The 25,726-nt window shown below is 36.2% G+C and overlaps 4 protein-coding genes across 5 annotated transcripts; 3 read left to right on the forward strand and 1 right to left on the reverse strand.

Annotated features, from left to right (window-relative positions):
• The first annotated feature begins 1,252 nt into the window (after positions 1-1,252).
• Positions 1,253-4,722, forward strand: LOC147552103 (putative galacturonosyltransferase 10). Its single transcript, XM_086671560.1, has 2 exons — positions 1,253-1,975; positions 2,996-4,722. The coding sequence occupies exons 1-2, from the start codon at positions 1,817-1,819 to the stop codon at positions 4,445-4,447; spliced, it is 1,611 nt and encodes a 536-aa protein (XP_086527686.1). The 5' UTR covers positions 1,253-1,816; the 3' UTR covers positions 4,448-4,722.
• Positions 4,723-6,925: 2,203 nt separating this feature from the next.
• LOC147552104 (external alternative NAD(P)H-ubiquinone oxidoreductase B2, mitochondrial-like) lies at positions 6,926-12,124 on the forward strand. Its single transcript, XM_086668266.1, has 9 exons — positions 6,926-7,677; positions 8,544-8,820; positions 9,031-9,237; positions 9,565-9,815; positions 9,919-10,138; positions 10,312-10,680; positions 10,808-10,929; positions 11,101-11,220; positions 11,769-12,124. The coding sequence occupies exons 1-9, from the start codon at positions 7,589-7,591 to the stop codon at positions 11,854-11,856; spliced, it is 1,743 nt and encodes a 580-aa protein (XP_086524392.1). The 5' UTR covers positions 6,926-7,588; the 3' UTR covers positions 11,857-12,124.
• A 3,637-nt stretch (positions 12,125-15,761) lies between these two features.
• LOC147552105 (cyclic nucleotide-gated ion channel 4-like) lies at positions 15,762-24,521 on the forward strand. Of its 2 annotated transcripts, none has more exons than XR_015236996.1 (7): positions 15,762-16,590; positions 20,986-21,204; positions 21,799-22,124; positions 22,226-22,334; positions 22,767-23,003; positions 23,113-23,404; positions 23,805-24,521. XR_015236996.1 is itself a non-coding variant. In XM_086666361.1 (7 exons), exons 1-7 carry the CDS (start codon positions 16,006-16,008, stop codon positions 24,318-24,320), a joined length of 2,079 nt encoding a protein of 692 aa, XP_086522487.1. In that variant the 5' UTR covers positions 15,762-16,005; the 3' UTR covers positions 24,321-24,521. The 2 variants fall into 2 exon arrangements, 1 of the variants encoding a protein (XP_086522487.1); XM_086666361.1 differs by having other exon boundaries at positions 23,318-23,404.
• LOC147552106 (Dynein light chain type 1 family protein) lies at positions 24,488-25,367 on the reverse strand. The gene is made up of 2 exons (XM_086666362.1): positions 25,147-25,367; positions 24,488-24,768 (listed from the first exon to the last, which is right to left on the reverse strand). The coding sequence occupies exons 1-2, from the start codon at positions 25,282-25,284 to the stop codon at positions 24,577-24,579; spliced, it is 330 nt and encodes a 109-aa protein (XP_086522488.1). The 5' UTR covers positions 25,285-25,367; the 3' UTR covers positions 24,488-24,576.
• Between the last annotated feature and the right edge of the window lie 359 nt (positions 25,368-25,726).

A 25,726-nucleotide genomic window follows, 5' to 3' on the forward strand; every position in this document is an offset into this window, starting at 1 on the left:
CAGATAGCTCTAATATGCCTAACGATGATTTTCACATGGTCATGGAGTTACTGTTCCAAAATTACATGAACTAGGTTTCTGTCCCGTCCTACAAACGCGATAGACCCCTCTTGGCTAACGCCGGAAACGACATTAATTATGATTCAAATTTAAATCAAAAATTCTAAAAAGAATTTTTTGGAAATGGAAAAGACAAAGAATTGAATGAGTAATAAAGAGGATGTCGATTTTGTAAAGAAAATAAAGAAGATAAAGGTAAAGAAATAGGGAGAAAAATAAAGAAGGTATATTAACCGACTCATAAATAGGATGTAAATCGTGAGATAAAAAGTAGGGAGAAAAGTAGTAGGGCTACCTAACCGATGGTTAGACTTTAAGCCCTTTACGAATGACCTTTAAATTTTTAGGGCTCAAATGAGACAGTTATAGTACTCATTCAATTCATGAATCTTGATATATCTTTGTATTATGTCTTTATTATTTATCAATTTCTTGTAATGATGACTCTTGTAGTTCATTTTCAAAAACAAAATTCATCACTAGAATAATCACTGCTTCATTCGTTAGCAAAACCATGACCTGGAACTAACAATTACTTGCTCAGTTAGTTGTTCATGTACTCTCAAAATTCGAAAGTCATGGATTCAATTCATGGTGGAAGTAAAATTCATCTTTTAATGACTTGTATTAAAGACATAAATAAAGTAAATACATAAATGAGCTTTCATGCACTTAAGAGTGATGTACGATGTATCCATGTCTTATTAGATAATGCCTCTTAGAGGTCTACGACAATCATAACCGAGTTTTGTTAATTCATCCAAGATAGTGCATGTCTAATTTTCAATAACCATTATTAGGCATGTTCCATGTACATGACAATTTGGGAGAACATGTCAACACTAGCAAATATTCGACAAGGAGTAGGCCAAATTCTTTTGTCCACTTAAAAAAAAGCACATTGTCCATTTATACCTTTAATATAAGATTTCTAAGGAGTTGTATTTTTTTTTTTTGTTGAAAGTAAGAAGTTGTATTTGATATGACACAGAGATCTTCTAAAATTTTTTGTCTCCAATACAAATCTTTAAATTTACTTTATTTATTTATGTGACATTATTACTTTAATAAAATTATTATTAGTTAATCTTAATAGTTCTATTGGTTAAAATATTAAACAATATTATTACAATTTTGGTAATTATAGATATATGTAGAGAAAAATATATTCTTGACATCTCTGAGATTAACCACAACAATATTATATTATCTAAATTGAGTTTTCCATTTGAGGGAATTTTCATAAAAAAAATTTATTTGACACTCACTCAGAGATCTCGGTCGTTGGTTTGGATGAGTCGATGAAAATCTATCTTCCGCTGATGGAAAACTGAGAAAAGGGGAAAGAGAGTTCCTTTTCCATGACCTAGAATTCGTAATGACGATCGGAGAGAGTTTCATCAAACCAAAAAATCTAACGAAAGAAAATCCTTCTCGTTTTACTCACTAGCTGTTTCTCGAAATCGAAAATCGAAGTCTGAACATAGAAATTAATTTAGAATTCCTAATTGATCACTCCCTCAAAACGATATAAATGCTCATCTTTACAACAGATATTCAGTTCAGCTTAGAGATCTACATATTGTCCTCAATCTAGCTCCCCTCTCTCTCTCTCTCTCTCTCTCTATCTATCTTTGATGTTGGTGATAAACAATGGCTGCTTCTGATTCTCAATTTGATGAGTGAAACGTATCATAAGAAGATAATATTAAAGCTTCCCTTTTGCCGGTAAAATCAATAGTAATATAAACAGGAAATGAGGAGAAGAGCGGTGGATTTCCGGCGGCCAGTTAGAAGAAGATATTCAAATGCTTTCCTTTTGACGTTATGTGGGTTATTAATATTGTTGTTTATTAGTGTTGTCCTTTTCAGCAAAGATAATCAGACAATTTCAACACCATCTAATAATTCTCAGGTCAGATTTCTTTCTATCACCTACACTTTAATTCATCTCTTTCTATATTTTGTTTGATTAAAATGTGATTGAATGTGCTTTTGTTTGAGAATTGAGACATGCAGATACTTAGGGTTTTGAATTTTAGGGGGCTGAATCAGAAACCATTAGTTTCTGGTTTCCCTTTTTTAGGGTTTAAGACATTATAACTTCACAGACATGAATTGATGAATAACATTAATAATGTTAATTGCTTTCACTTGAGGTCTTGATAATTGATATAGTAAAATTTCTTATTTATGTTGATTTGTCAAACTTGTGTATAAAAGATGTAGTAGTATTTGGGAGTAACAATTTAGAGTTCAGGAAAGGCAAATCCTAGCTGAAAGTGGCCTCATATTCCATATATTACTTGTGATTTCAAGAAAAGTTCAACTATATAGTATGTCGTTTTAAGTTTGTGCCCATCCAACTCAGAACCAATTAGTCATGATACTTTCCGTTCTCTACTTGGAAATTTCTCATATGCCCCCTAGCGCCTAGGTGTGGCGTTCTTTGAGCTTAAATAGTGTCTTATTTTTGGGTGACTTGGGTCACGTTTGATTGTTGCGGTTATCACGTATGGCACTAGCTCTAAAGCTTTTCTACATCTAACTCACAAGTCGTCAGTCGGAACCAATTGATCATGAGTAGAGAGACCCTTCACCCTAGATTTTATTTACTTTGTTATGAAACTTTTCTCCGTCCTTGCGGGCTATTCTCATATGTCGCCTATGCAAGATCGGTGATGCATTGAAGAGTTGATACTTCTGAGCCATTGTAACATTGAAGTGAGGTGCAGTATCCCGCACTTGTACTGGGTGTTGGACACGGTGTTAACATACACACTTCGACAAACCAGCTACACACACACACACATATATATATATTGCCTTATATAATTCTCGTATTTAGTTGGTGTTACGTGTATTTCATCTGCTTTTATGCCCAAGTACTCAAGCTATTCGCTATACAGCTAACAAGATCTTTGTGAAATTGCAGAAATCTTTCAGGCACAACAGATTTGCGGAAACTCTTAATATCACTGACGAAATATTGAGTCCAAACTCCATGACAAGGCAATTAAGTGATCAAATATCTCTAGCAAAAACTTTTGTCGTAATTGCCAAAGAAAGTCATAACCTTCAATTTGCTTGGGAACTAAGTGCTCAAATCCGCAACTCACAGATCCTTCTTTCTGATGCTGCAATTAGGCGAACTCCATTAACAATGACAGAAATAGAAACTGCATTTCGTGATATGGCACTTCTTCTCTACCAAGCCCAACAACTCCATTATGACAGTGCAACCATGATCATGAAGTTGAAAGCTAAGATCCAATCTCTTGAAGAACAAGTGAATTCTGTAACAGAGAAGAGCTCAAAGTACGGGCAAATAGCCGCTGAGGAAGTTCCAAAAAGTTTATATTGCCTTGGTGTTAGATTAACTGCCGAATGGTTTAAAAGCTCAGTTGTGCGAAGAAAATTCACCGACCATAATAGAATCTCCACAAAACTCACAGACAACAATCTGTACCATTTCTGCGTGTTCTCTGATAATATTCTCGCAACTTCTGTCGTTATCAACTCAACTTCTTTGAATTCCGATGACCCTGATCAAATTGTTTTCCATTTGGTAACTGACGAAGTTAACTATGCTCCAATGAAGGCCTGGTTCTCCATGAATAGTTACCGAGGAGTTACAGTAGATGTTCAGAAGTTTGAAGACTTTACCTGGCTCAATGCTTCTTATGTTCCGGTGCTTAAGCAGCTTCAAGACTCCGAAACTCAAAATTATTACTTCTCTGGAATCAACGACAATGGACGAACTCCAATCAAGTATAGGAATCCAAAATACTTATCTATGCTTAACCACCTCAGATTCTACATTCCTGAAATTTTCCCTGAGCTAAAGAGGGTAGTATTTCTCGATGATGATGTTGTTGTTCAGAAAGATCTCTCACCTCTTTTCTCCATGAATATGAATGGTAATGTTAATGGAGCTGTCGAGACGTGCATGGAGACATTTCATAGATACCACAAATACTTAAATTACTCTCACCCTTTAATACGTTCACATTTCGATCCTGATGCTTGTGGGTGGGCATTTGGGATGAATTTATTTGATTTAGTCGAATGGAGGAAAAGAAATGTCACTGGCATCTATCACTACTGGCAAGAAAAGAACGTCGACAGAACGTTATGGAAGCTTGGAACCCTTCCACCCGGATTGTTAACTTTTTACGGGTTAACAGAGCCATTAGATCCCAAATGGCACGTATTAGGATTGGGCTATACTAACGTTGACTCCAAGTCTATAGAGAATGGAGCTGTTTTGCATTTTAATGGAAACTCAAAGCCATGGTTGAAGATTGGGATGGAAAAATACAAACAACTATGGGACAGGTACGTTGACTACTCAAACACTCTATTACAGCAGTGTAACTTCCATTGATTTTCAAGTAAAGGTTTAGTCTTTTTCACCCCAAGCTTTTCGGTGTCTACTGGCTCCAACAATTTTGTACGAGCAAAAATAATATATAATGTTATCATAGTATAGTTTTTTTCTTTGAAATGTCAACATACTTTAAGGGGTATGATTCTGTATCTCGAACCCTTGACCTAAAAGGTGGAAACCAATTTTGTAACCACTCCAATGAGTCCAACCAAAGGTTGTTGACGTTATCATTAGTATAGTTGCTTAATTCAAAATCATATATTTGTGTTAAATCTTGTTCTGCTCTTCCAGAGTTCTTTTGTTTCTTATGCTTCCCACGGCCTACATTCAAATCATGAATGACACTGTAAAGTGGTGTTTTTAAATTCAGATTTGACATCTCACAATGGTCTGAATGGCTGACTCAGAATGATTTTAAAATGTGAGTTTTTTTGTCAGACTTGTCTAATCACGAGTCTCCTATGAGTCAAATATAAAAGAAGTTTGAATTGAGAATCTATTACCAGATAATAAGTGTTATTCAGGACTTCTCTACTCACAAGTGCTTAACTAATTTTACTACGAAATCGTCAAAGGTCATCAAAGGTCGCAGCTTTAGAGTAGAGTGGAGCCAATGCATCTTGTGAGGGCAACTTTTGTTGAATAAAATTGGGAACTTGTCAAGTAGTGTTCAAAATTTTCTCTTATATTCTTCTTGTGTTTATATATATATATTTGTACAGGTACTTAGTCCAGCAGGATTTGAGTTTCTAACACCTTTTAGCCCATGTGATCTTTGAACCTTTCTGGGATGCCAATCATGATAGAATAATTTAGTCGGTGTTAATCGGACGGTCCAGAACACAAGAGGATTTAATAATAAAATAAATAAATAACTTATTTCTCCATGACTCCTGGAGTTGGGTGGTAACCCAGATTCCTCCCCCTATTTTCAAATCTCTATGCATATATTTCTTGCACCTACAGGCTACAATATTGTAAAATACAAGTTAAAGGTTTGACTATGTACATAAGAGATGTTTTGTGATCAATAAAGTTAGGGAGCTCCAAACTCAGGATGACAAGGTTCCACAGTCTGTGAATTCTTTTTTGTTTAAACAGTGTATGTCAGATAAAGGTTAGTAAAACTTAATTTTATTTAGGTCGGTGTTACGGAGAAATAAATAAATTTTCCGGGGTTTGAAATTTTGGGTGGAAACAAAAAGAAATAGACTTTTTTATTTCCCCCAAACAACCAAATCTTTATCAACTTCTTCTTCCTTTTACCTACCACCATCATCTCCGGCGACTTCAATCTTCTCCGGCGACTTCCACCATCTCCGGCAAAGGGGAGGAACCCCTTCGCTGGAGCTCGTCTGGTTGCAAACCAGACGAGATCTGATTTCTAATTTGCAACCAGACGAGCTCCGGCGAAGGGGTTCCTCCTCTTCGCCGGAGATGGAGAGAAGAGAGAAGAAAGAGAAACAGAAGAGAGAGAAGAGAGAGAGGAGAGATAGAGAGAAAGGGGAGAGAGAGAGAGAAGATGATGATGTCGCCGACCGTCGCCAGCAATATCCGCCCGTCGATGTTAAGGTGCGTTTGGTTTCATTTTTTTTTTGTTTTCCACCGTCTTCCTCGGAAACATTTCTGCTTTTCCCAAAGCGGTGGCCTTTTATTTATTGTTTTTCATCACGTCATTCGATTGAGTTTTTTAAACTTTGTAAATTTTGTAGAGTTGTGTATCAAAACACAAAATAAATGAAATGTGAGAGTGTAATTCATATCGTCAACATCTACTATCTAAAAGAGATAACTGATAATTAGAGTCAATTATGAAGAGCAAGGATCCATTTATAAACGTCTAACAACACTGAAATTGGCGTATATATATCATATAAATTGTTGATGTATCATTTCACTTTATGTTGTCGAGATACCAAAATCCTGAAAGTCCTAGGTTCGATCCCCAGCAGAAGCGAAATTCATGGTTTATTGAACTTGGGTTATGTTGTCGAGATACCAAAAATCTTGAAAGTCCTAGGTTCGTTCCCCAGCATAAACGAAATTCATGATTTATTGAACTTGGGTTATCAAAAGGTTAAATAAAATAGTTAGATGTACTTCACGCTTATAGTTTAGGTAGGATTTAGGTTAGTAGTTTAGTTGAGGTTTCGTCTGTAATCTAAATTTCACATTTATTGTGCTTATCACATCATTTTTTTTTGAACTACTTATCACATCGATGGATCAATGTCATTGTAATGACTATCATAACTAACAAAATAAAAATGATACCGAATATGAGAAGCAATATTCATTGACTTCAGTCAATTGACCAAAAAAAAGTAGAGTTGGAGACACGTGCTTACCTTTCTTGCTTGACAATCCAAGCCTTTAAAAAGAAAAAGAAAAAGAGTTCATTCTTCTTTAACCCTCCATTTGTGACCAGCTCCTCGTTTTGACTCAAATAAATGTCCGACAGGTCGATTGGTCCCTAAGAATTAAAAAAATCTCAACTTTTTCGAGAACTACCCTTGAGGTCTAAAATGAGATTAATTGCAACAAAGTTTAAAACATTGACGCCATCTCATCTCTTCCTCCATTTCATCACTTTTCTCTTCCACTTCATCCCTCACACCACCTCATCTTCTTCTCCCGTGAAGATCGCCGACCAATTGATTTTCTAGTCGACGACCTTTAACATAAAAAAAAAAAAAAAAAATTCTTTTTCTCTGTTCTTCTTCCTTATTTCTTCTTCTTCATCTTTTTTCTCACTCTACTTTTCTTCTCTCTCTTCTCACTTTCTTTATTTCCTCGCCGGCGAAGGCCGAAGGGAGGAGCCCTTCATCGGCCAAATTTGAAAATCGAGACCTTCAAGGTCCGGAAAACCAGACCGAATTGAATACCAAAGAACGGTGAGTTGGTCGGAAATTGGGGCTAAAACGGAATTTACCCAAGAAAATTGAAAATAACAGAATTTAATAATCACGTCACGTCCGTATAAAGCAGGTCATTTCCCTCCTGCTTTTCTGGACTTCCATTTTCTTCTCCAACTGATAAACCAGAGAGACACATAAGTATTCTAGATCTCTAAAAGTTTCTCTCTCTAATTTTTGTTCTCTAGATCGGAATCAAGAGAGAATCAATTCAAAGACGAAAATGCGCGTCTTCTCCTTCTACGAGAGAGCTTCTCGTGCTTTTCATGATTATCCTTCTCTATCTAAACTTCTCGTTCTCGTCACCGTCAGGTTCTTACTAAACTCATGATCGTTTCTTATATATATTTCATTTTTAATTCTTTGTTTTTCTTGTTACCATAATTAGATTCAATTTATTTCTAGAAATTCTGTTATATTAATTGTTTAGTTTTAATTTAGGAGGATAAATAAGTTTAATTGTCTTCTAGATCGATGAATTCTGTTGTTGTAGTAAGTAATTTCTGTCGTTTTTGTTTATTCAATTAAACTTTGTGGTTAAAATTATGGAAATCAAAGATTATAACTTGGAAATTCGACTTGTGTTTGTGAAAGTACTTGATGACTATGAATCAGTTTTGGATTAAATTTGGTGATTGTTGTTTCTGGTGTTCATCTTATCGTTTACATTCTCATTATTGTTATCTCGATCTATAGATTCATAATTTCTCTTCAATTTGTTGTTTTTTTTTTCTCAATTTGATCCAGTTAGGTTTTAGGATTTTTCTAGATTACACAATAATGTTTATTCTAAGGTTAACTTAGGTTAAGAATTCTGTTGATTGGTTTATATAATCGTATGCTTTAATCATGGAACCTGACAGTTAGCTTAATGAATTTGAATGGTAAATATCTTACTAGTAAGAAATTCAATCTTTCCACAATTCGACCTGAGATCCATTCAATTGAACATATTTTAGTAAGTACGTTTTCTCTCTAAAGAAGAAAAGAAATATTAGAGAACAAATTGGTTGGCTATTTTATTTGTTTAATGAATGGCATGAGAAGTAATGTAGGAAGATCCATCTTCTCGTCACCTTCCCCAAAATTTGTATTTTCACTGCAATCTAACTCTCCATGCTTGTTATCCCATGTTCTCCTCGTTTTCTTAAATGTGCTTGCTATGTTCCTCATTGCAGTAGTGGCGGTCTTGTAGCTTATGCTGATTCAAAATCACTCCAAGGTATCAATGGTCTCGATTCTTCTCAAGTAGACACCAAGAAAAAGAGAGTGGTGGTACTTGGAACTGGGTGGGCTGGCACAAATTTTTTGAAAAATTTGGATAGTTCCACTTACGATGTTCATGTGGTTTCACCACGTAATTATTTTGCCTTTACTCCCTTGTTACCGAGTGTTACATGTGGGACCGTGGAGGCACGTAGCATTGTTGAGCCAATACGCAATATTATCAGGAAGGTAAGGCAATTAGTTGTGGCTATCACCTTATAATCATATGTTCACAATTTATTGTTACTGATTCTTTAGTTTTTTGCAATAAAAAATCTCAATTCTCTGTTTGTGCAATGTGACAAGTGTTTAATTGTTTCTGGGGATTTATTCTACTCAAAGACGATTTACTGTACTTGCTGAATTAGTTCTCATATAGGTTTAAATTCTTTTTGGCAGAAAAGTGGAGATATTAGATTCTGGGAAGCTGAGTGTTTCAAGATCGACGACAAAAATAAGAAGATCCATTGCCGATCTAGTCAACATGAGAACTTGGATGGAAAAGAAGAGTTCATTGTTGATTATGACTACTTGGTGGTAGCCATGGGAGCCCGTTCAAATACCTTTAATACTCCTGGTGTTGAGGAAAATTGCCATTTCTTGAAGGTGACTAGTCTGATTTACTATAATGATGCTTAGGTTGGTTTATTTGGGTAAGCTGATCTGGTTGAAAAAGTTGATGACCTGGAGATTCTAGACATACTATCAAATTTTAAAAGGGAGAGACAAGTACTTGGGGTTCTCATTGTATGAGGATAATAGCCTTCATCATGTTTATCAATTCTAAATGGTTACTTAGTTTACCACTTCCGTTTATTAGGGAGAGTTTTGGTACTCAAGTACTATTAGGCAAAAGTGCTTAGGCATTGTACTATAATTGTTCCTGTTCTATATGCTTCATGTTTATTCAAGTAAATGCTCTACGTCTTTCAGGAAATAGAAGATGCTCAAAATATTCGTAGGAGTGTGATTGACTGTTTTGAGAGGTCATGCCTTCCAAATCTTAGTGAGGAGGAGAGGAAGAAAAATCTTCATTTTGTAGTTGTTGGTGGTGGTCCAACAGGAGTGGAGTTTGCAGCAGAATTATATGACTATATTAGAGAAGATTTGGTTCAGCTATATCCTTATGCGAAAGACCTAGTTAAAATAACCCTTCTGGAGGCAGGAGATCATATTTTGAACATGTAAGGAATAAATAATTACCTCTCTGAATTTTAGATCGGGGGAGCAGATAACCTTAAGATCGTACTTCAAATGAGCTTATGTCTGTACCTGTTTCATTTGCAGGTTTGACAAACGCATCACCGCATTTGCCGAAGACAAGTTCCAAAGAGATGGCATTAACTTGAAAACAGGTTCGATGGTCGTAAAGGTAACCGACAAGGCAATTTCCACGAAGGAGAGAGGAAGTGGAGAAATCTCTTCTATACCATATGGAATGATTGTGTGGTCAACTGGTATTGGGACCCGCCCTGTCATTATGGACTTCATGAAGCAAATCGGCCAGGTATATTTCTGTATATGTTATTTCATTCAATACTCTCAAAGTACCAAGATTTTGGGCCAAGTTAGCTAATATAAGTTCGCTGCTTTAGTAGGTTTCCACGATACAAACATCATTCATTTATTCCAGTGAGTGTTATAGTGTGTGTAAAATAGTATATTTCGTTCTGTTAACAGGCCAATAGACGTGTTCTAGCAACTGATGAGTGGCTTCGAGTCGAGGGATGTGATGGAGTATATGCACTCGGTGACTGTGCTACCATTAATCAACGAAAAGTTATGGAGGATATCTCTGCAATATTTAGCAAAGCAGACAAAGACAATTCCGGAACTCTAACAGTGAAAGAATTTCAAGATGCTTTAGATGACATCTGTGAGAGGTATCCCCAAGTAGAGCTTTACTTGAAGAATAAGAAGGTGAAAAATATTATGGATCTTCTCAAGGACTCGAAAGGTAATGATACAAATGAAGTAGATATTGAAGGATTCAAATCAGCTCTTTCCCAAGTGGATTCACAGATGAAAAATCTTCCTGCAACAGCTCAGGTATTTTAGATGAAGTTCCCATTGAGGTGTTCATTTGTATATTTTCTCATAGATACTTGTCAGTCGGATCGGCACCTCTGTATCTTCGTGTTAACTTATAATATGTATATATGCTTATATATTCCAGGTAGCTTCTCAACAAGGAAAATATCTTGCTAGATGTTTTAATGAAATGGAAGAGCGGGAAAAGAATCCTGAAGGTCCTACGAGGTTCAGGGGAACTGGACGTCATCGGTTCCACCCTTTTAGGTAAAAACTCAAAATTTTCATTACACTTTGTACATCATTCAGTAAGCCTTCTGTTAAATTTTATAAAACTAGCTACTATTATATGCCTTTATTAAACATCTACAAACACATGATGAACCATGATTTTTCCTACGTTTCTTACTTGTCTGATGTTTTTTCATTCAAATTCAGGTACAGACATCTTGGGCAGTTTGCTCCATTAGGAGGAGAACAAACAGCTGCACAACTTCCTGGTGACTGGGTTTCAATTGGTCATAGCTCACAGTGGCTTTGGTATTCTGTTTATGCCAGGTAATTCTTACTTCTACTGCATTTACACTATTGACATTGACATCAAGAAGAATTCTACAAATACCCTCGATTTGGCATAGCCGCCCGAGTGCCTTTGACTTCACAGTCCAGGCCTTGTAATTTGTTATTTTGGACGGAACCTGCACTCTGTCAGTTCGATTCGTCCAGTGAAGTGGGCGCCTTCGCACCTTGGTACCTCATGGCCCCGGTTCAAACTTCAAAGGCACTCGGAGGTACCTTTTACCTGCATAATGAAGAGCTTGAGGGTGCCTATAGGTTCCCTAACAGTGACCATCGACGTTTACTAAGTAAGCATTTCGAGCCCAGAGCGAAGAGACAATCTCTGACCTATTGATCTAGATTAGTTTACTCTTTGTAAATATCATGTAACTAGATTTTTGTTTATGCAAATTTTAGAGAAGTATCCACGATTTTTAATGTAAAATGCACCAAAATTTATAATCAGCTTTCAAAATCTTAAGAAGCTAGGGCTGGCCCCAGAAGTGAGTAAATTATGATATCTTGAGTATTTTTGTTTCCATATTCAGTAAACAAGTCAGTTGGCGTACAAAGATGTTAGTGGTGACTGACTGGACTAGGCGATTTGTTTTCGGACGAGATTCAAGTCGAATATGATGCAATCACCGTCAGGCTCCTTCAAACCATTTTTGACTCTATGTCGAACAACTATTTGTGTTATTATTTTTATTTTCTTCTGTTCTTTCAACTATTTTGCTCGTATTTTTGCCACGTTGAGAAGATAATCTCATGCCAAAAGTTCATGCTTTGTTTTTGTTGTTCAATTTAGTTTCCTTGATCATCTTCTGTACTTTGAGTAATTTACTCTTGGATAATTCAGTTCTTTCCTATCGGAAATAATAATGTACGACTGATTCTGATAAAAGTTCTTTAGATTATTGAATGATCATTTATTTTGTATTTGAGCTGCTTATATGATTTGTTTATCGTTAGTACAGAACTGTACAATTAATCCTGGTTGTGGTCTTATTTGAGGACTAGAAAGAAAGGGGAGATTGTTTGAATAGGTTCTCAACAAGAACTAGTTTGTCAGCAGTAGCACCCTGAGTTGGGAATCAAGTTCTCTTACAGACCATGACAGACCAATGTTAATTTTTTATCCTGTACTTTTTTCTTTAGTATTCAACTCTCTAATTACCTTTTTAATTTGCAACACTTTGCGACAGCTTTCCAACAACTTGCGATTGCAACACTTTGCATCAACTTTGCAAAATTATTGAATTTTTAACTAAACAAATTATAAATATTTAGATTTTTAACCTAAAAAAAACAAATTTTAGATTTATAAAAAAAAAAAATATAACTTTTCTTCTAACATAAAAAAATTTAAAATTTGACCTTCTGCCCAATTTTTTGAAATGAGCTAAAACTGAAAGAAATTCATGCAAAATAGGTATGTATGTAGACAGACCTTGTTTGGTCTTACACATAACATCTCTATTCTTAAATCAAATTCACTTGTCAAAATAGTGTGAACAGGCTGATCCGGTAGGTCATGTTTGGCGCGCGGGAATGGCGTGAGAATGGAATGTGATCCCGGAAATCACATTCCAGATCATTGTTTGGCTCGCGAGAATGGTGTGGGTCCGTGATGTAATTCCCACAAAAAGGGGTAATAGCAAACCCAAGGGGGAGGTGGGTTTGTGATTCCCATTCCCCCGGAATCACATATATTAATATTTATTGACAAATATATCCTTAACAAAATATTGAATTACCAATTTTATTTTTTTGTAGGATCTGGTATTAATAAGTACTATTTATGTTTACGAACAAAATTTAATTTTAGATAAATTTCTATTTAGGTTTACGAACAAAATTTTATTTTAGATAAATTTTTATTAAGACATTTATTTATTATCTTTAAATTCTAACTCTTTAATGTATCGTGTTATTATTTCATATCAATGAATTTGAAAAAATAATGCTGATTTTAATATATAACAAAGTTGATATGTATATTTTATGCAAAAAAAAAGTTGATATGTATTTTATGTAGTTTAAGTAAGGGTAAAAGTGAACTTTTACAAATATTTACATTCCTATTCCTATACGAACCAAACACCTAATTAGGAATATGTCAGGAATCAAATTTCCATTCTTGGACAAACCAAACATCAAACTATTTTGTTCATGGACGTGTTTGAGGGGGGTGTGATTCCTGAGAATCACATTCCATTCTCGCGCGCCAAAACATGGCCGTAGAGTTTTTGTTATTTACCCCATAAATTTAGGATACTAGGGTTTTTTTTTTTGTTGTAAAGTACCATAAACTAGGATTAGGGTAGGGGTGGGACAAACTCGACAATCATCACATATAAATTGACAAATACCCTAATTTTGCTATATTTCGCATCAAATTAGGGTCGTTGTGATATATTTTAAATGAGTAGATGATTAATCTTAGTTCATCACACAAGTGTGTGACATTTTATGGTTCTAAATTTTTTCCGGTTTCGTTAGAGATTGAATTTATTCAAACCCGGTTTCATTAGAGATTGAATTTATTCAAGTAGATGTAGATACTTGTTTGGAAGCAAACAAAAGATGGGAAGTTTCTACGAAGTTGATAAGTGTTTGGAGTTTATATAAGAAGTCCAAACCTCCTCATCCTTCTTCTCCTTAGGTACCCCATTCTCTGCTTCCTCCATCATATTGCCTATTTTTATCAGTCTCTTGTTCAACTACCCAGAATACCCTTTCGTCTTTACAACTTACCTCCCACATGTAATTGGTAAAAATAGTGCTCGATGAAAATAAATCCTTTAAATAAAAAAGTGGATGCAAAGATATTTTCATCCAACTCAAAACCAATCATGTGGGACTATTCTCACACGCCCCCTCACGTGAGGGGTTCTGTGAGCCTAACACGTGTGTTTTTTTTTACGGGGTGACGTGGAGCACGTATGTCTTTTAAGACTATCACGTGTGGGCATAGCTCTGATACCATGTTAAATTTGTGATCATCTAACTCAAAACTAATTGACAATGAGTGGGGAGGACCTATACTTTATATTCTTGGTTGCTAGTTACTCATTCTCCCATGTGGGACTATTCTCACCGTCATAAGTTCAATACCCTATGTTGTCATTCTTTTGCTTATTTTCTCAATTAATTATTATCTCGAATTACTACTACTAACAACAACTATTAGTTATAGATAATCAATTAGTCTTAATTTAGTTTATGTGTTTAAAGTCTAGTATGCTGTTCAATATTTGTTGTTCTATTTTTCATGGAAAGAGTGTAGTCCTAGTTTAGTTATGGATAATCAATTAGTCTTATTTCTTTTCTCAAATAAGACTAATTGATTATCGAGACTGTGATCTTTATGAAAGACAGAATAAGATATTTCCACATATGCGTGACATGAGAAGAATAGTAAGTGAAAACAAATGATCCAAAATTTCTTTCTCCTAGGAGTACAAGAGTACACCTGTTCGAGAAGATGAAATGTCTTCCTACAATCATTAATGAAATTGATTATGGTGTAGAGATGTTAGAGATCGCAATTAGTGGTTCACAGATAGCCAGGGACGTATGTAGGTGAGGGCCAGGAGGGGCCCTGGCCCCCTCACCCTCAATCTTTTCTCCCTGGTCCCATATAAAAAGGTTAAAAGCTTTTAACTTAAAGCTAATTGGCCCCCTAGGCCCCTAATCAATTCAGGCCAATCAAAGCCCAACACCTATTTTCACCCATTCACCCACCCAATGAATAAACTACCTCTTTTTGTTGCAAGGCCTAAATTACCTCAACCACTAAACAAGTTTTCCACTGCCCACAATTCCAAGTTTCCAACACTACTACATTACCCTAATTTACGCCCCCAAAATTTAATGCTTTAACAACTAATTAATGTGTAGCATTTGTATGAATTTTCTTAATTACAGTCTAAATAATTTCTTACGATCGATTAACTTTTTTAAAAAAAAAGTATTACAGAAACTGAAGAAGTTTCACTAAAACTCTTATTTTAGATGCATTAAAGAGAGAAAGAACTATCATAGTAGTTCTATGTTATTTTTATTATTTGTGTTTAATCTCGGCTTAATTGTTATTTTTAGGTGGTAATTTTGAATGAAATTGCTTCTCAAATTAATTTATAACTAGAATGTTTCGGCCCCCTCTTTTCAAAAAGTCTAGTTCCGTCCCTGCAGATAGCATCATAGCAACCTCAGTTTGCAATCCTTTGTATACTTATAATCATTAAAGAAATTTATTAATGTATTTATGTGCAGTTTCTGTCATTATTATAACTTTCAAACTTATTTTTTTTTAATATGGACTATGATTTACAGTAGTCATTACATGACATAGATACATCATCAAGACATGATAAACACGATAACCGCCTACATTAAACTACTAAATTTTACTTTTTCTGTAAATCGAATCTGGGATTTTCAGACTGTTATAACTTATGTCAACACTATCAACCACTTCAACCAAGTGTTTGACTCAAAAATACTTATTTAGGTGAAGTTAGTCAGTCCTCTTCTACGCATGAAAAAAGAATCTAACTTAAGGTTATTTTAGTCATTTTCACCACAAACGGTTTGGTTCTATATGAGTATTTTTCAGGTTCTACCTCAACAATTATTGCTACAAAACTGACAAATATTCCCATCTTCCCCATTGAGTTTCCCATATAATCTCATCAATTCGCTAGAAACATATCAAACTCTCTGTCTCTCTCTTTCTATATTCATTTTTCTCTCTCTAGAAGAGTTACCATCGATCAAGACATGGATAGCGATGAAGAAGTATCAGAAATATTGCATGTAGATAACGAAGACGACCCGGAAGAAGAAGAAGAGGAAGAAGATGAGGAAGATGAAGAAGAGATAAGTTCACACGGGTGCAATGGAATTCTACATTTACCCAACACGTGTGGGAGAAGAGGAAGTGGGTTTAAAATGAATCTGTTGGGAATGGGTATGTTTATTGATCCAAAAAGTAAATGGGTTCGAGAATGGAACCGTTTTTTCTTATTAGTGAGTGTAATTGGGTTATTTATAGACCCACTTTTCTTCTACGCTTTATCGATAAGTAATACGTGCATGTGTTTATTTATTGATGGGTGGTTCGCAATTACTGTCACGGCTCTACGTTGTATGACAGATGGGTTGCATGTTTGGAATATGTGGTTGCAGTTCAAATTGGTTAAGAACCGGTTCTACTCTGGAACCAATAAGAAGGTTGAAGATGATCATACCAATATCATCATGAGTAGTAGGATTCGTAGTACTGCTAGGTCTGTTGCAATTAACTACTTGAAGGCCAAAAATGGTTTCTTCTTTGATCTCTTTGTCATCCTTCCTCTACCTCAGGTAAATATTCTCCTTTTAATAGTTGCCCTATATATTAGAGAGATAGTGTGTGTGTGTGAGAGAGAGAGAGAGAGAGGGTTTTGTATAGATTAGAAAGGTATATGATGATTCATCTTGATGAGCAGATTTTATATCTTAAGGAGTCATGACCAGTTACAACTGTTAATTTTAAAGGATATTCAAGTAACAAAAATGATGGTACGCCTGACAAGGATCCCAACCGGAGTACTTGGACGGGCATGATCTACTGAGAGAGTTTTGAATAAGTAATAAATCATAGGGATGATATATTATAGTAGTACATAATTGCAGGCCTATGGGGTGAGGGTGAGTACTGTCATGGAGCTGCATAAACCCTCACCAGAAGGGGTCTATTTGTCACATTGTGCTCTAATAATTAGGAGAGAAAATTAAACATATGGAACAAAACAACTACTAAGTTGGTAAGATAATTAAGTTTAGTGCTAATGGTCTCGTGTTCGAGCCCACAGCTACTCTTTTTGTCCTTAAAAGTCCAAACCCACACTAAGTAATGATGATGTCGAAAAGTGGTTTTCTCAATTATCTTCTTGATGATTGAGATATGCGACCAAGTGATGAATCTTACTCAAGAATCTGTTGAAATTCAAGGAAAGAATTTAAATTCAGTTGGACTAGGTCTGTAAAAAAAACATAGACACTCTGACGCTCAAGTCAATGAGGTATTTTTTTGCAGTTTAAGGAACGAATTCAAAGTCTGAGTTTTGAATGTGACCTTCAATCCTTTTTTAGGACAAACCTGCTATACTTATGTAGGTTCGGATGAACTAATGTGATGCACGACTGAGATGATGCGGTGATAAGACACCGGTTGATGATAACCACTTTTAGATGGTCGTTTGGAGGATAATATTTGACACATATCATTCGTGTATGAAAAGTGGATCTTTGACTCTATCCAATCGTCCACGTCAATGAGTTCTTCGGTTAGGTCTGAGCTCAGAGGGAACGACCTCACTCTAGCTTATCTCTCTCCTTTATGTCTCTGCCAAAATCTAAGTTCAGATTGTAAAGTTTTGCTCGGATCGACATTCACTCTTGGCTGGAGGTCGTATGATGCTGAAGGGGTTGGCTGACCTCTACAAACTTCCCTTTGTTGCTTCAAGAATGAAGCAGAGCTTACAGAAAGAACTCAAAGTCTGATCAGTTTAGAATGTGACCTTCAATCTTCTTTTAGGGCAAACCTTGCCATGCTTATATAGGTTTAGATGAACTAATGCGATGCACGACTGAGATGATGCGGTGGTAAGACTATCGGTTGATGATAACCACGTGTAGATGGTCGTTTGGAAGATAGTATTTGATACATAATCGTTCGTGTATGAAAAGTGGATCTTTGCTCTATCTGTCTGTCCACGTCATTGATGTGTTCTTCGGTCAGGTCTGAGCTCAGAGAAACGATTTCACTCTAGCTGATCTCTCTCCTCTAGGCCTCTGCCCAAATCTGAGCTCAGATTGTAAAGTTTTGCTTGGATCGACATTCGTTCTTGCCTGGAGGTCGTATGATGCTAAAGAGGTCGGCTGATTGCTACAAACTTTCCTTTGTTGCTTCAAGAATGAAGCTGAGCATTAATCATAGTTGGTTCGAATTCACCTCTTCGTTTTTTTTCTAGGCCAACGCAAGGTTCAGTGTGCCTATGAGAGTCAGCCGACCTCCCATATTCAGGCTCAGGTGACAAGATTCCATCAGATCCACCTCCGTAATGACTTTAACGAGTTTTGTGCCATGTGCATTCTAGTCAATCCGCTGACTTCTTGATTTTGTCAAAGATGACCAATATTTGGTTAGCAAGTAACTTAGAGAAGGTTCCAGAATTGAAGTCAGTGGGATTGAACCAATTTTTACATAAAAACTAATTTGACTCTAATGATTTTGTTATTGTTAAATGATTAATCCAGTCGCTTAGCCTTAACCAGTTATTATACAATCACTTGACCAGAGTCAACCAAATAAAACAAACATTGAAGTTCACCACAGATAAGACTAACTTCCTGATTGGAACACCATCTTTCATCCTTTAAAGGATACTTAACTGATTTCAACCAAAACCGAAATAAAACCTACCGAAAATACCCAATTTTAATTCTTCAAGTGACGCGTTTACAGAGAGACAGTCTGCATCTTGATTATCAAGTTGGGTTACGGTAGTTACTTGATGCATGGAATATAACAGTGATTTACTTGTCTCACTCTCGTCACCGTGGAGAGATGTTTGCCTTCCCTTACCATTGACGCGCTGCACCTATTGCGCCCTTTAATGGGCCTGCCATCTCTAATGGGATACAAAATCTGAAACTCTAAAGTTCTCAATGAACAACTCCGAAAGAAAGATATCCGAAGAAGAAGTTGGATAACCAGAGAGTGAAGTACGAGAGAGAGAATATCTAGGAAAGAGATGATGAGAGAAAGTTTTAGAGAGAGAGAGAGTTGATGCGAAGGAATTAAATGGAGGATATCTCTGGAAAGTCTTAAAAAATGTTAAGTTGTTTATACTTACCTCTCCATTTCTTAATTTTGCTACTCACATGTTCTGAAGTTTTATTACCGTTACATTTTTTATTTAGAGCTGGAATTATAACTTGGTCATAGTACGTCTTCGACAATGCACCATCTTTACCGTATTTACCGTTGTTCATGGCTTCAACAATAAGTTGAAGTAACACCTCATTTTCATCTAAGGTCCATTTCATATACTTTTTCGCTGTGTATGAACTCATCTAACAAAAACAAGTTGAACGTACACAAAATCTATTTAATAATTAATCTAGAATTATATTAATCTGATACAAATATGGAACAATAAATTCACATAAATTAATCTTAAAAAATAAAATAATATTTATGATATAACAATACATGTGGGAATAAAAAATAGTAATTTTTTAATGCTACATAGCAAACTGATGTTTAACCTATACACATTAGTTCATAAAAGATATTGACTTTGACTCATAAAAAAGATGTTTAACCTATACACATTAGTTAATAAAAAAGATGTTTAACCTATACACATTAGTTTCTTCACTGTTACGGTACACATTGGATTCATAAAAAATATTGACTTGGACCCTTTTCCATGCTACGAACAGTGAAGAAACATAGGGTTACTCGGTTTGAGATAACTTTTAATAATAGGTTTGAAAAGTATTATTACAGTCCAAAATCTATACACAGTGAAGAAACAGTGGAGATAACTTTTCCATGCTACGAACAGTGAAGATGTAATAATAGGTTTGAAAAGTAATAATAGGTTTGAAAAGAAACATACAGTCCAAAATCCAAACCTATTATTACTTTTGAAATCAAAAGATAACTTTTCAAACCTATGATTACTGTATTGGCAGTGAGAGAAAATTGGTGATTGGGAAAAGTGGTAGTGAGAGAAACATGTATACAATTGGGAGAAAGGTGAAAGAAATAATTACCTTGCACTCTTGCAGTACCTTCTTCAACGGATGGAGAGGCAGAGAAAGAATGTGGAACAACAACCGACAAGAAAGACAGGAGGTTACTCGGTTTCACGGCCAGGGTTTAGTATGTTTTGTTTTATATAGAGAGATAAAAGGGTTTGGTTGGTTATTTTAACCCAATATTTTTTGCGTACACCCATTATAGAAAGAATTTCGAAGATCCACCTCAATTGGTAAAACTTTCAATTCAGGTAATTTGTGAGTAAATTTGTCTCCAAAAGATCTTGGGTCGGATTTTGGACTAAATTTTTTTAATTTTGCATAAAAATTGAATAACGCTAAACTTTGAAGTTCTAAAAAAAAGACTTGTACCAATAACACTAAACTTTGAAATTCTTAAAAAAAGACCGGAACCAATAACACTAAACTTTGAAGTTCTTAAAAAAAGCTGTGAACCAATAACGCTAAACTTCAAAGCTCTTAAGACTTTTGAAGATCTTACAAAAATTCTGAACGAATAACCCCCACTAAACGGAAAAATAGAAAAAGTGACTATCGGGATATTTTGGATAAACTAGGGGCTAAGCAGGAAGTTGGTCATAAACTAGGGGCCGTTTGGGACATAACCCTTAATGAAATTGATTCCCAGCTTAAATTTGGCTTGTTATGTTGCTTATTATCCAACATAACTACTGCTGACTAGCTTGACAAACTTGCTAACCACCTTGATGAGTACATAATTTATTTGGGATAGCTCAATCGTCCGTTACAGTTTAGCGCAATGGTATCTCTATTCTTCTATACACACCACATTACACATTCCATTTCTCTTTAAATCTGAAATTATTAATTGATAGAACCTTATATTATATTTATCTCATGAACTCAAAATTAAAACATTGACTAAATTTTGTAGTCATTCCATAACTACATATATTTCGGCAGGTCGTGCTGTGGGTAGTAATTCCGACAATGTTAGAGGGAGGATCGTCGACAGCGGAGGTGATGACGGTGTTGTTGATAATGTTTCTTTTCCAGTATCTTCCCAAGATATACCACTGCGTGTGTTTGTTACGTCGAATGCAGAGCTTTTCTGGTTATATTTTTGGTACTGTTTGGTGGGGAATAGCTCTTAACATGCTTGCCTACTTTGTTGCTTCCCATGTAAGTATTGGTACTCACTTTTCCTCCATCTTATGCTTAATTTTATGTTTATCTGCTCCAAAAGTGTTTAAGTTTTAGATTTTTGCAAAAGGTTCAAGGTTTTGTTGTTTCAATATTATTCTTTGGTTCTTTTTAGATTTAAAATGAAATCTACTTCCGGTTTTACTTGATTAGAGTAACTTTTCAACCCGTTTGTGAGAATAGTCCCACATGGGAGAACTGAGAAGGGTGGTTCAGTAACCAATAATACTCCATGTTTAGGTCTTCTCCACTAATTGCTAATTGGTTTTAAGTTGGATGACCAGAAACATAACATAGTATCAAAGTTAGCCCACACGTGATAGGGTTAAAAGTCACTAGTGCTCCATGCCACCTGAAACTAGTACTCATTTTTGTGTTTAAAATCTTCTTTGTGTTAAGTTCAAAGAAAAAACTTATTTTGAAAGGTAGTTACTTTTTTTTTTTGTTTGGGGACATAGTAATTTCAGGATATTTCACATTATGGACACTCGGTTCAAACTTGTTTTGTATGACTCAATTAGACTTGTAATCAGGCATTATTCTGTGATTCAGATGAGTCAATCTGTTTTGTAGGCTGCAGGTGCATGTTGGTACATGCTAGGAATTCAAAGGGCAGCCAAATGTCTAACAGAGCAATGCAGAATTACAGAAGGATGTGGAGAAAGGATGCTAACATGTCATAATGTTATATATTATGGTGGTGGTGGTAGTACATCTTCCATGGTTAGGAATAGAGCAAGATTGGGTTGGGCTGAGGACAAACATGTTAGATTTATGTGTTTAGACAGCTTCGATAATTTTGACTATGGAGTTTATAGATGGACAGTTGCTTTGGTTACAAATGAGAGCCGGCTCGAAAAGATCCTCTTCCCTATCTTCTGGGGTTTAATGACTCTTAGGTACTTTAGCCTTCTCTCTCTCTCTCTCTCACACACACACAAACACAAACACATTCATCCATTAAATATATTTAATGTGTGTTTAATTTGATGAGTTGCAGCACTTTTGGAAACCTTGAGAGTACAACTGAATGGCTGGAAGTTGTCTTCAATATCATCATCCTCACTAGTGGGCTGCTTTTAGTTACAATGTTGATTGGTAACATCAAGGTATATTGAAAGAGGACTGTTTTGCATGATTGATCATTGAGATTTATCATTCAGTTTATGCATGTAAGCGAGCACACCCTCGTGTATGCCCTTGTGCCCCTTCTTGAATAGGATAATGGGACAATTTTGTTATTTCAAACGCTTCCAAAGGCGTGAAAAGGCAAAATTGCCCCTTGCACTATTAGCTACGTAGGATAGACGGTGCACAAGGGTGTACACGAGAGTGTACTTTAAACATTTTTGCCAAATTCATATGAGCACCCTACCCTTGCCGGGCCATGAAGGGAAGAAAGAGAGAAAATCTTTTAAGTTCGAAACTCATCAAAGAGTTCAATAAAATCACCTTTATGATCTCTATCATTTTTCTTCTTGTTCTCAATTATTCGACTTGCAAGATGGATAACTTCACATTGTGTGTTTTGCATGGGGTAGGTTTTCTTGCATGCAACTACTTCCAAGAAACAAGCAATGCATTTGAAGATGAGAAATGTAGAATGGTGGATGAGAAAGAGGCAATTGCCACAAGGTTTCAAACAGAGAGTACGACAGTATGAACGTCAAAGATGGGCAGCAATGCGGGGTGTAGATGAATATCAAATGATTAAAAACTTACCGGAGGGTCTTAGAAGAGACATTAAATATCATCTCTGCTTAGATCTTGTTCGACAGGTAAACTCTCAGACCTATTAAAAAATCTTCAAATGGTACGTATACATCAACTATAATGTTATGTTATCAAATCCTAATCAAGATGCATCCGTCCGTTTGAGCTATGTAGGTCCGTCACAGGGAGTTTTCAAAGGCACCCCACAACTACAAGGCTCAACCCCCATAGTTTGACTAAGAGCTTGGTAAAGAATAATAGAGGTTGAGCCTTGAAAATATGTGGTGGCCATAGCTTCTGTTACAAAAATACTCTGGGGATTCAAACTTTATAAGGTTTTTAAAATGAGTTCGCGCTTGACATGAAATGTGTTGGACAGGTACCGTTATTTCAGCACATGGATGAGTTGGTATTAGAGAACATATGTGATCGTGTGAAATCGCTCATCTTCCCCAAGGGGGAAATGGTATGATCGTACTTACTATGCCTCTCAACTTATAATTTTGTAGCTACAAAGGATTGAATTAGTAGAAACACCTTTGGGTTTTAACCAAACCTAAAAGCCTGCTTAAGAGATGAGAGTCATGGTCCATTAAGGTCACACCCCATGTCTAAACAAACCATATCCATATGGGTTGGAGGCGCTAGTCTCTCAGAACTCCACCTCCTACCTTGCTGTGGTGGGTTGGCAGTTCGTCGCGACCTGTCTATAAACTGGTGTTGTTTCATATAGCCCTTAAATGGGCCATGACAAGTTTTATTGAAGCTGCGCGCGACGATACATTGTGAACCACTAACATTCTGAGAATGTGGTATTATTCCTCACCAGAACTAAGACTCTTGTGGGGTTACTTATGTGTCTGTAGATAACAAGAGAAGGAGACCCAGTTCAGAGAATGTTGTTTGTAGTAAGGGGGCATTTACAGAGTAGTCAAGTACTAAGAGATGGTGTCAAGAGTTGTTGTATGTTAGGTCCTGGTAACTTCACTGGAGATGAGCTTCTCTCTTGGTGTCTTCGAAGACCATTTATCGAACGTTTACCTCCATCAGCGTTCACTTTAATAACACTAGAAACAACGGAAGCATTTGGCCTAGATGCCCAAGACGTAAAGTATGTAACACAACATTTTCGATATACATTTACCAACGAAAAAGTGAAGAGAAGCGCAAGGTATTATTCACCAGGATGGAGAACTTGGGCAGCTGTTGCTATACAGTTAGCATGGAGGAGGTATAAACATAGGCTAACGCTTTCTTCATTATCGTTTATACGACCTAGAAGACCTTTGTCGAGATCTTCATCGTTAGGGGAGGATCGACTTCGACTCTATACCGCTCTGTTAACCTCTCCAAAGCCGGACCATGAGGATTTTTGCTTCTAATTATCAGGAACTACTTAAGCTCATAAAAAGGCCCTTATTGGGTCCTGCTAGTTTGGTGTGTATGGGAACATTTCATAGTGAGTATAAAATTATTGTTATCTACTCATGTTGCTTGGTTTAAATTTGGTGTTTGTTGTGAATATTTTGGAAGATTGAAAACTGGGGAATTTTATAATTCTGAATTGAATTGGATTTCTACTATTCTCCTCTTTACAAAGCACATAACCCAAAGCTAGCATCGAAAATGAAGAAACATCTAAGCTTTCACTATCTCCAAGGATGCAAGTTGATTAACCTCCATTCTTGGATGTGATGTACCTCTAAAGAGCAAGATAGCAAGGCTACCAATACAAAAGTAGATGAAACATCCATGGCAATGGGTTACGAAAGAACCAAACTCTCTTCCCACAATGCATTGCCACCCAGCTCCATATAAACTATCAAATTCCTGCACAAATGTAATTGTGAGAATAGTCACACATGGACAGACCGATGAAACTCCATGAACAAGAATATAATATTCAAGTCATCTCTCGTCATCGCCAATTAGTTTTGAGTTAAATGCCAAAGAGATCAAGTGGTCTCAAAGTTAGCCCCACACCTGATAGGCTCAAAAGAAGGCCAAAAGCGAGGGACTTGTCTCACATAGACAAGCGAAATTTCATGATCAGGCAAGTTAATATCAATGACCTATAAACGGTGGCTAAGTGGCTAACTGGTTTCGAATCTGATGCCCGATGACATATTAGTAATATAATAAGGTTTTATGGAGCACATGAAAGGTTTATGTGGCAAGAAGGAAATATATTCATAAATGAAGGCTTACTTTCTTGATAAAACGAGCGATTTCAGTGGTCTCAGTGACATCGAAAACATCAAGGGCTTTGGCAGCAAGTTGAAGAGCTATTTGCTGCATCTTTTGGAGCATATCTGTCTCACTGATGACTGCTTTCCCTTCAAGCATGGTGGAAGGACCTTGAGAACTACTATTACTTAGGGATCTTTCGCAGGTGGAGCAACTAGAAAAGCTTGTTGAGAAAAGGCTGAAGTGTTGGTTGCTGCTTTTGATTATATATGTATATATAGAGGCCTAAAGGGAGAGGGAGAGAGAAGTGTGAAAGGAAGGGAGCGGGTCAGCCACGAAACTTTTTTCCGACTTGGTCTATATGTTATCGACAACTAGTCGTCTGAAACGTGCCAGACGAGTAGAAGTCTTGGGTAAACAATCCAATCCTTGAGGAAACCTGTAAATTTGCACATGGAGGGAAGCCTACATTATGGGAGCTGTACAAATTGAGTGGTTTGTTTTGGGGTATTAGACAGTCGGGCAAAGAAGACAAGAATAGATGGGTCCCTGGTTCATCTCCAACACATGACAAGTTTTGGTTGTTCTTGCCATATTACTC

The sequence above is a fragment of the Eschscholzia californica genome, unplaced genomic scaffold (assembly GCF_041429995.1).
Source record: "Eschscholzia californica isolate CP2 unplaced genomic scaffold, dmEscCali1.0.p SCAF_3, whole genome shotgun sequence".
Classification (NCBI taxonomy): Eukaryota; Viridiplantae; Streptophyta; class Magnoliopsida; order Ranunculales; family Papaveraceae; genus Eschscholzia; species Eschscholzia californica.

What these genes read in the sequence shown, in the direction of transcription:
- LOC147552103 (XM_086671560.1), top strand. Translation starts at nt 1,817, where the DNA reads ATGAGGAGAAGAGCGGTGGATTTCCGGCGGCCAGTTAGAAGAAGATAT. An exon ending in CACCATCTAATAATTCTCAG is followed by an intron (nt 1,976 to 2,995) that starts GTCAGATTTCTT and finishes GTGAAATTGCAG; the next exon opens with AAATCTTTCAGGCACAACAG.
- LOC147552104 (XM_086668266.1), top strand. Translation starts at nt 7,589, where the DNA reads ATGCGCGTCTTCTCCTTCTACGAGAGAGCTTCTCGTGCTTTTCATGAT. An exon ending in CTCGTTCTCGTCACCGTCAG is followed by an intron (nt 7,678 to 8,543) that starts GTTCTTACTAAA and finishes TCCTCATTGCAG; the next exon opens with TAGTGGCGGTCTTGTAGCTT. An exon ending in TACGCAATATTATCAGGAAG is followed by an intron (nt 8,821 to 9,030) that starts GTAAGGCAATTA and finishes TCTTTTTGGCAG; the next exon opens with AAAAGTGGAGATATTAGATT.
- LOC147552105 (XM_086666361.1), top strand. Translation starts at nt 16,006, where the DNA reads ATGGATAGCGATGAAGAAGTATCAGAAATATTGCATGTAGATAACGAA. An exon ending in TGGGGTTTAATGACTCTTAG is followed by an intron (nt 22,125 to 22,225) that starts GTACTTTAGCCT and finishes GATGAGTTGCAG; the next exon opens with CACTTTTGGAAACCTTGAGA. An exon ending in GCTTAGATCTTGTTCGACAG is followed by an intron (nt 23,004 to 23,317) that starts GTAAACTCTCAG and finishes TGTGTTGGACAG; the next exon opens with GTACCGTTATTTCAGCACAT.
- LOC147552106 (XM_086666362.1), bottom strand. Translation starts at nt 25,284, where the DNA reads ATGCTTGAAGGGAAAGCAGTCATCAGTGAGACAGATATGCTCCAAAAG. An exon ending in TCGCTCGTTTTATCAAGAAA is followed by an intron (nt 24,769 to 25,146) that starts GTAAGCCTTCAT and finishes ACATTTGTGCAG; the next exon opens with GAATTTGATAGTTTATATGG.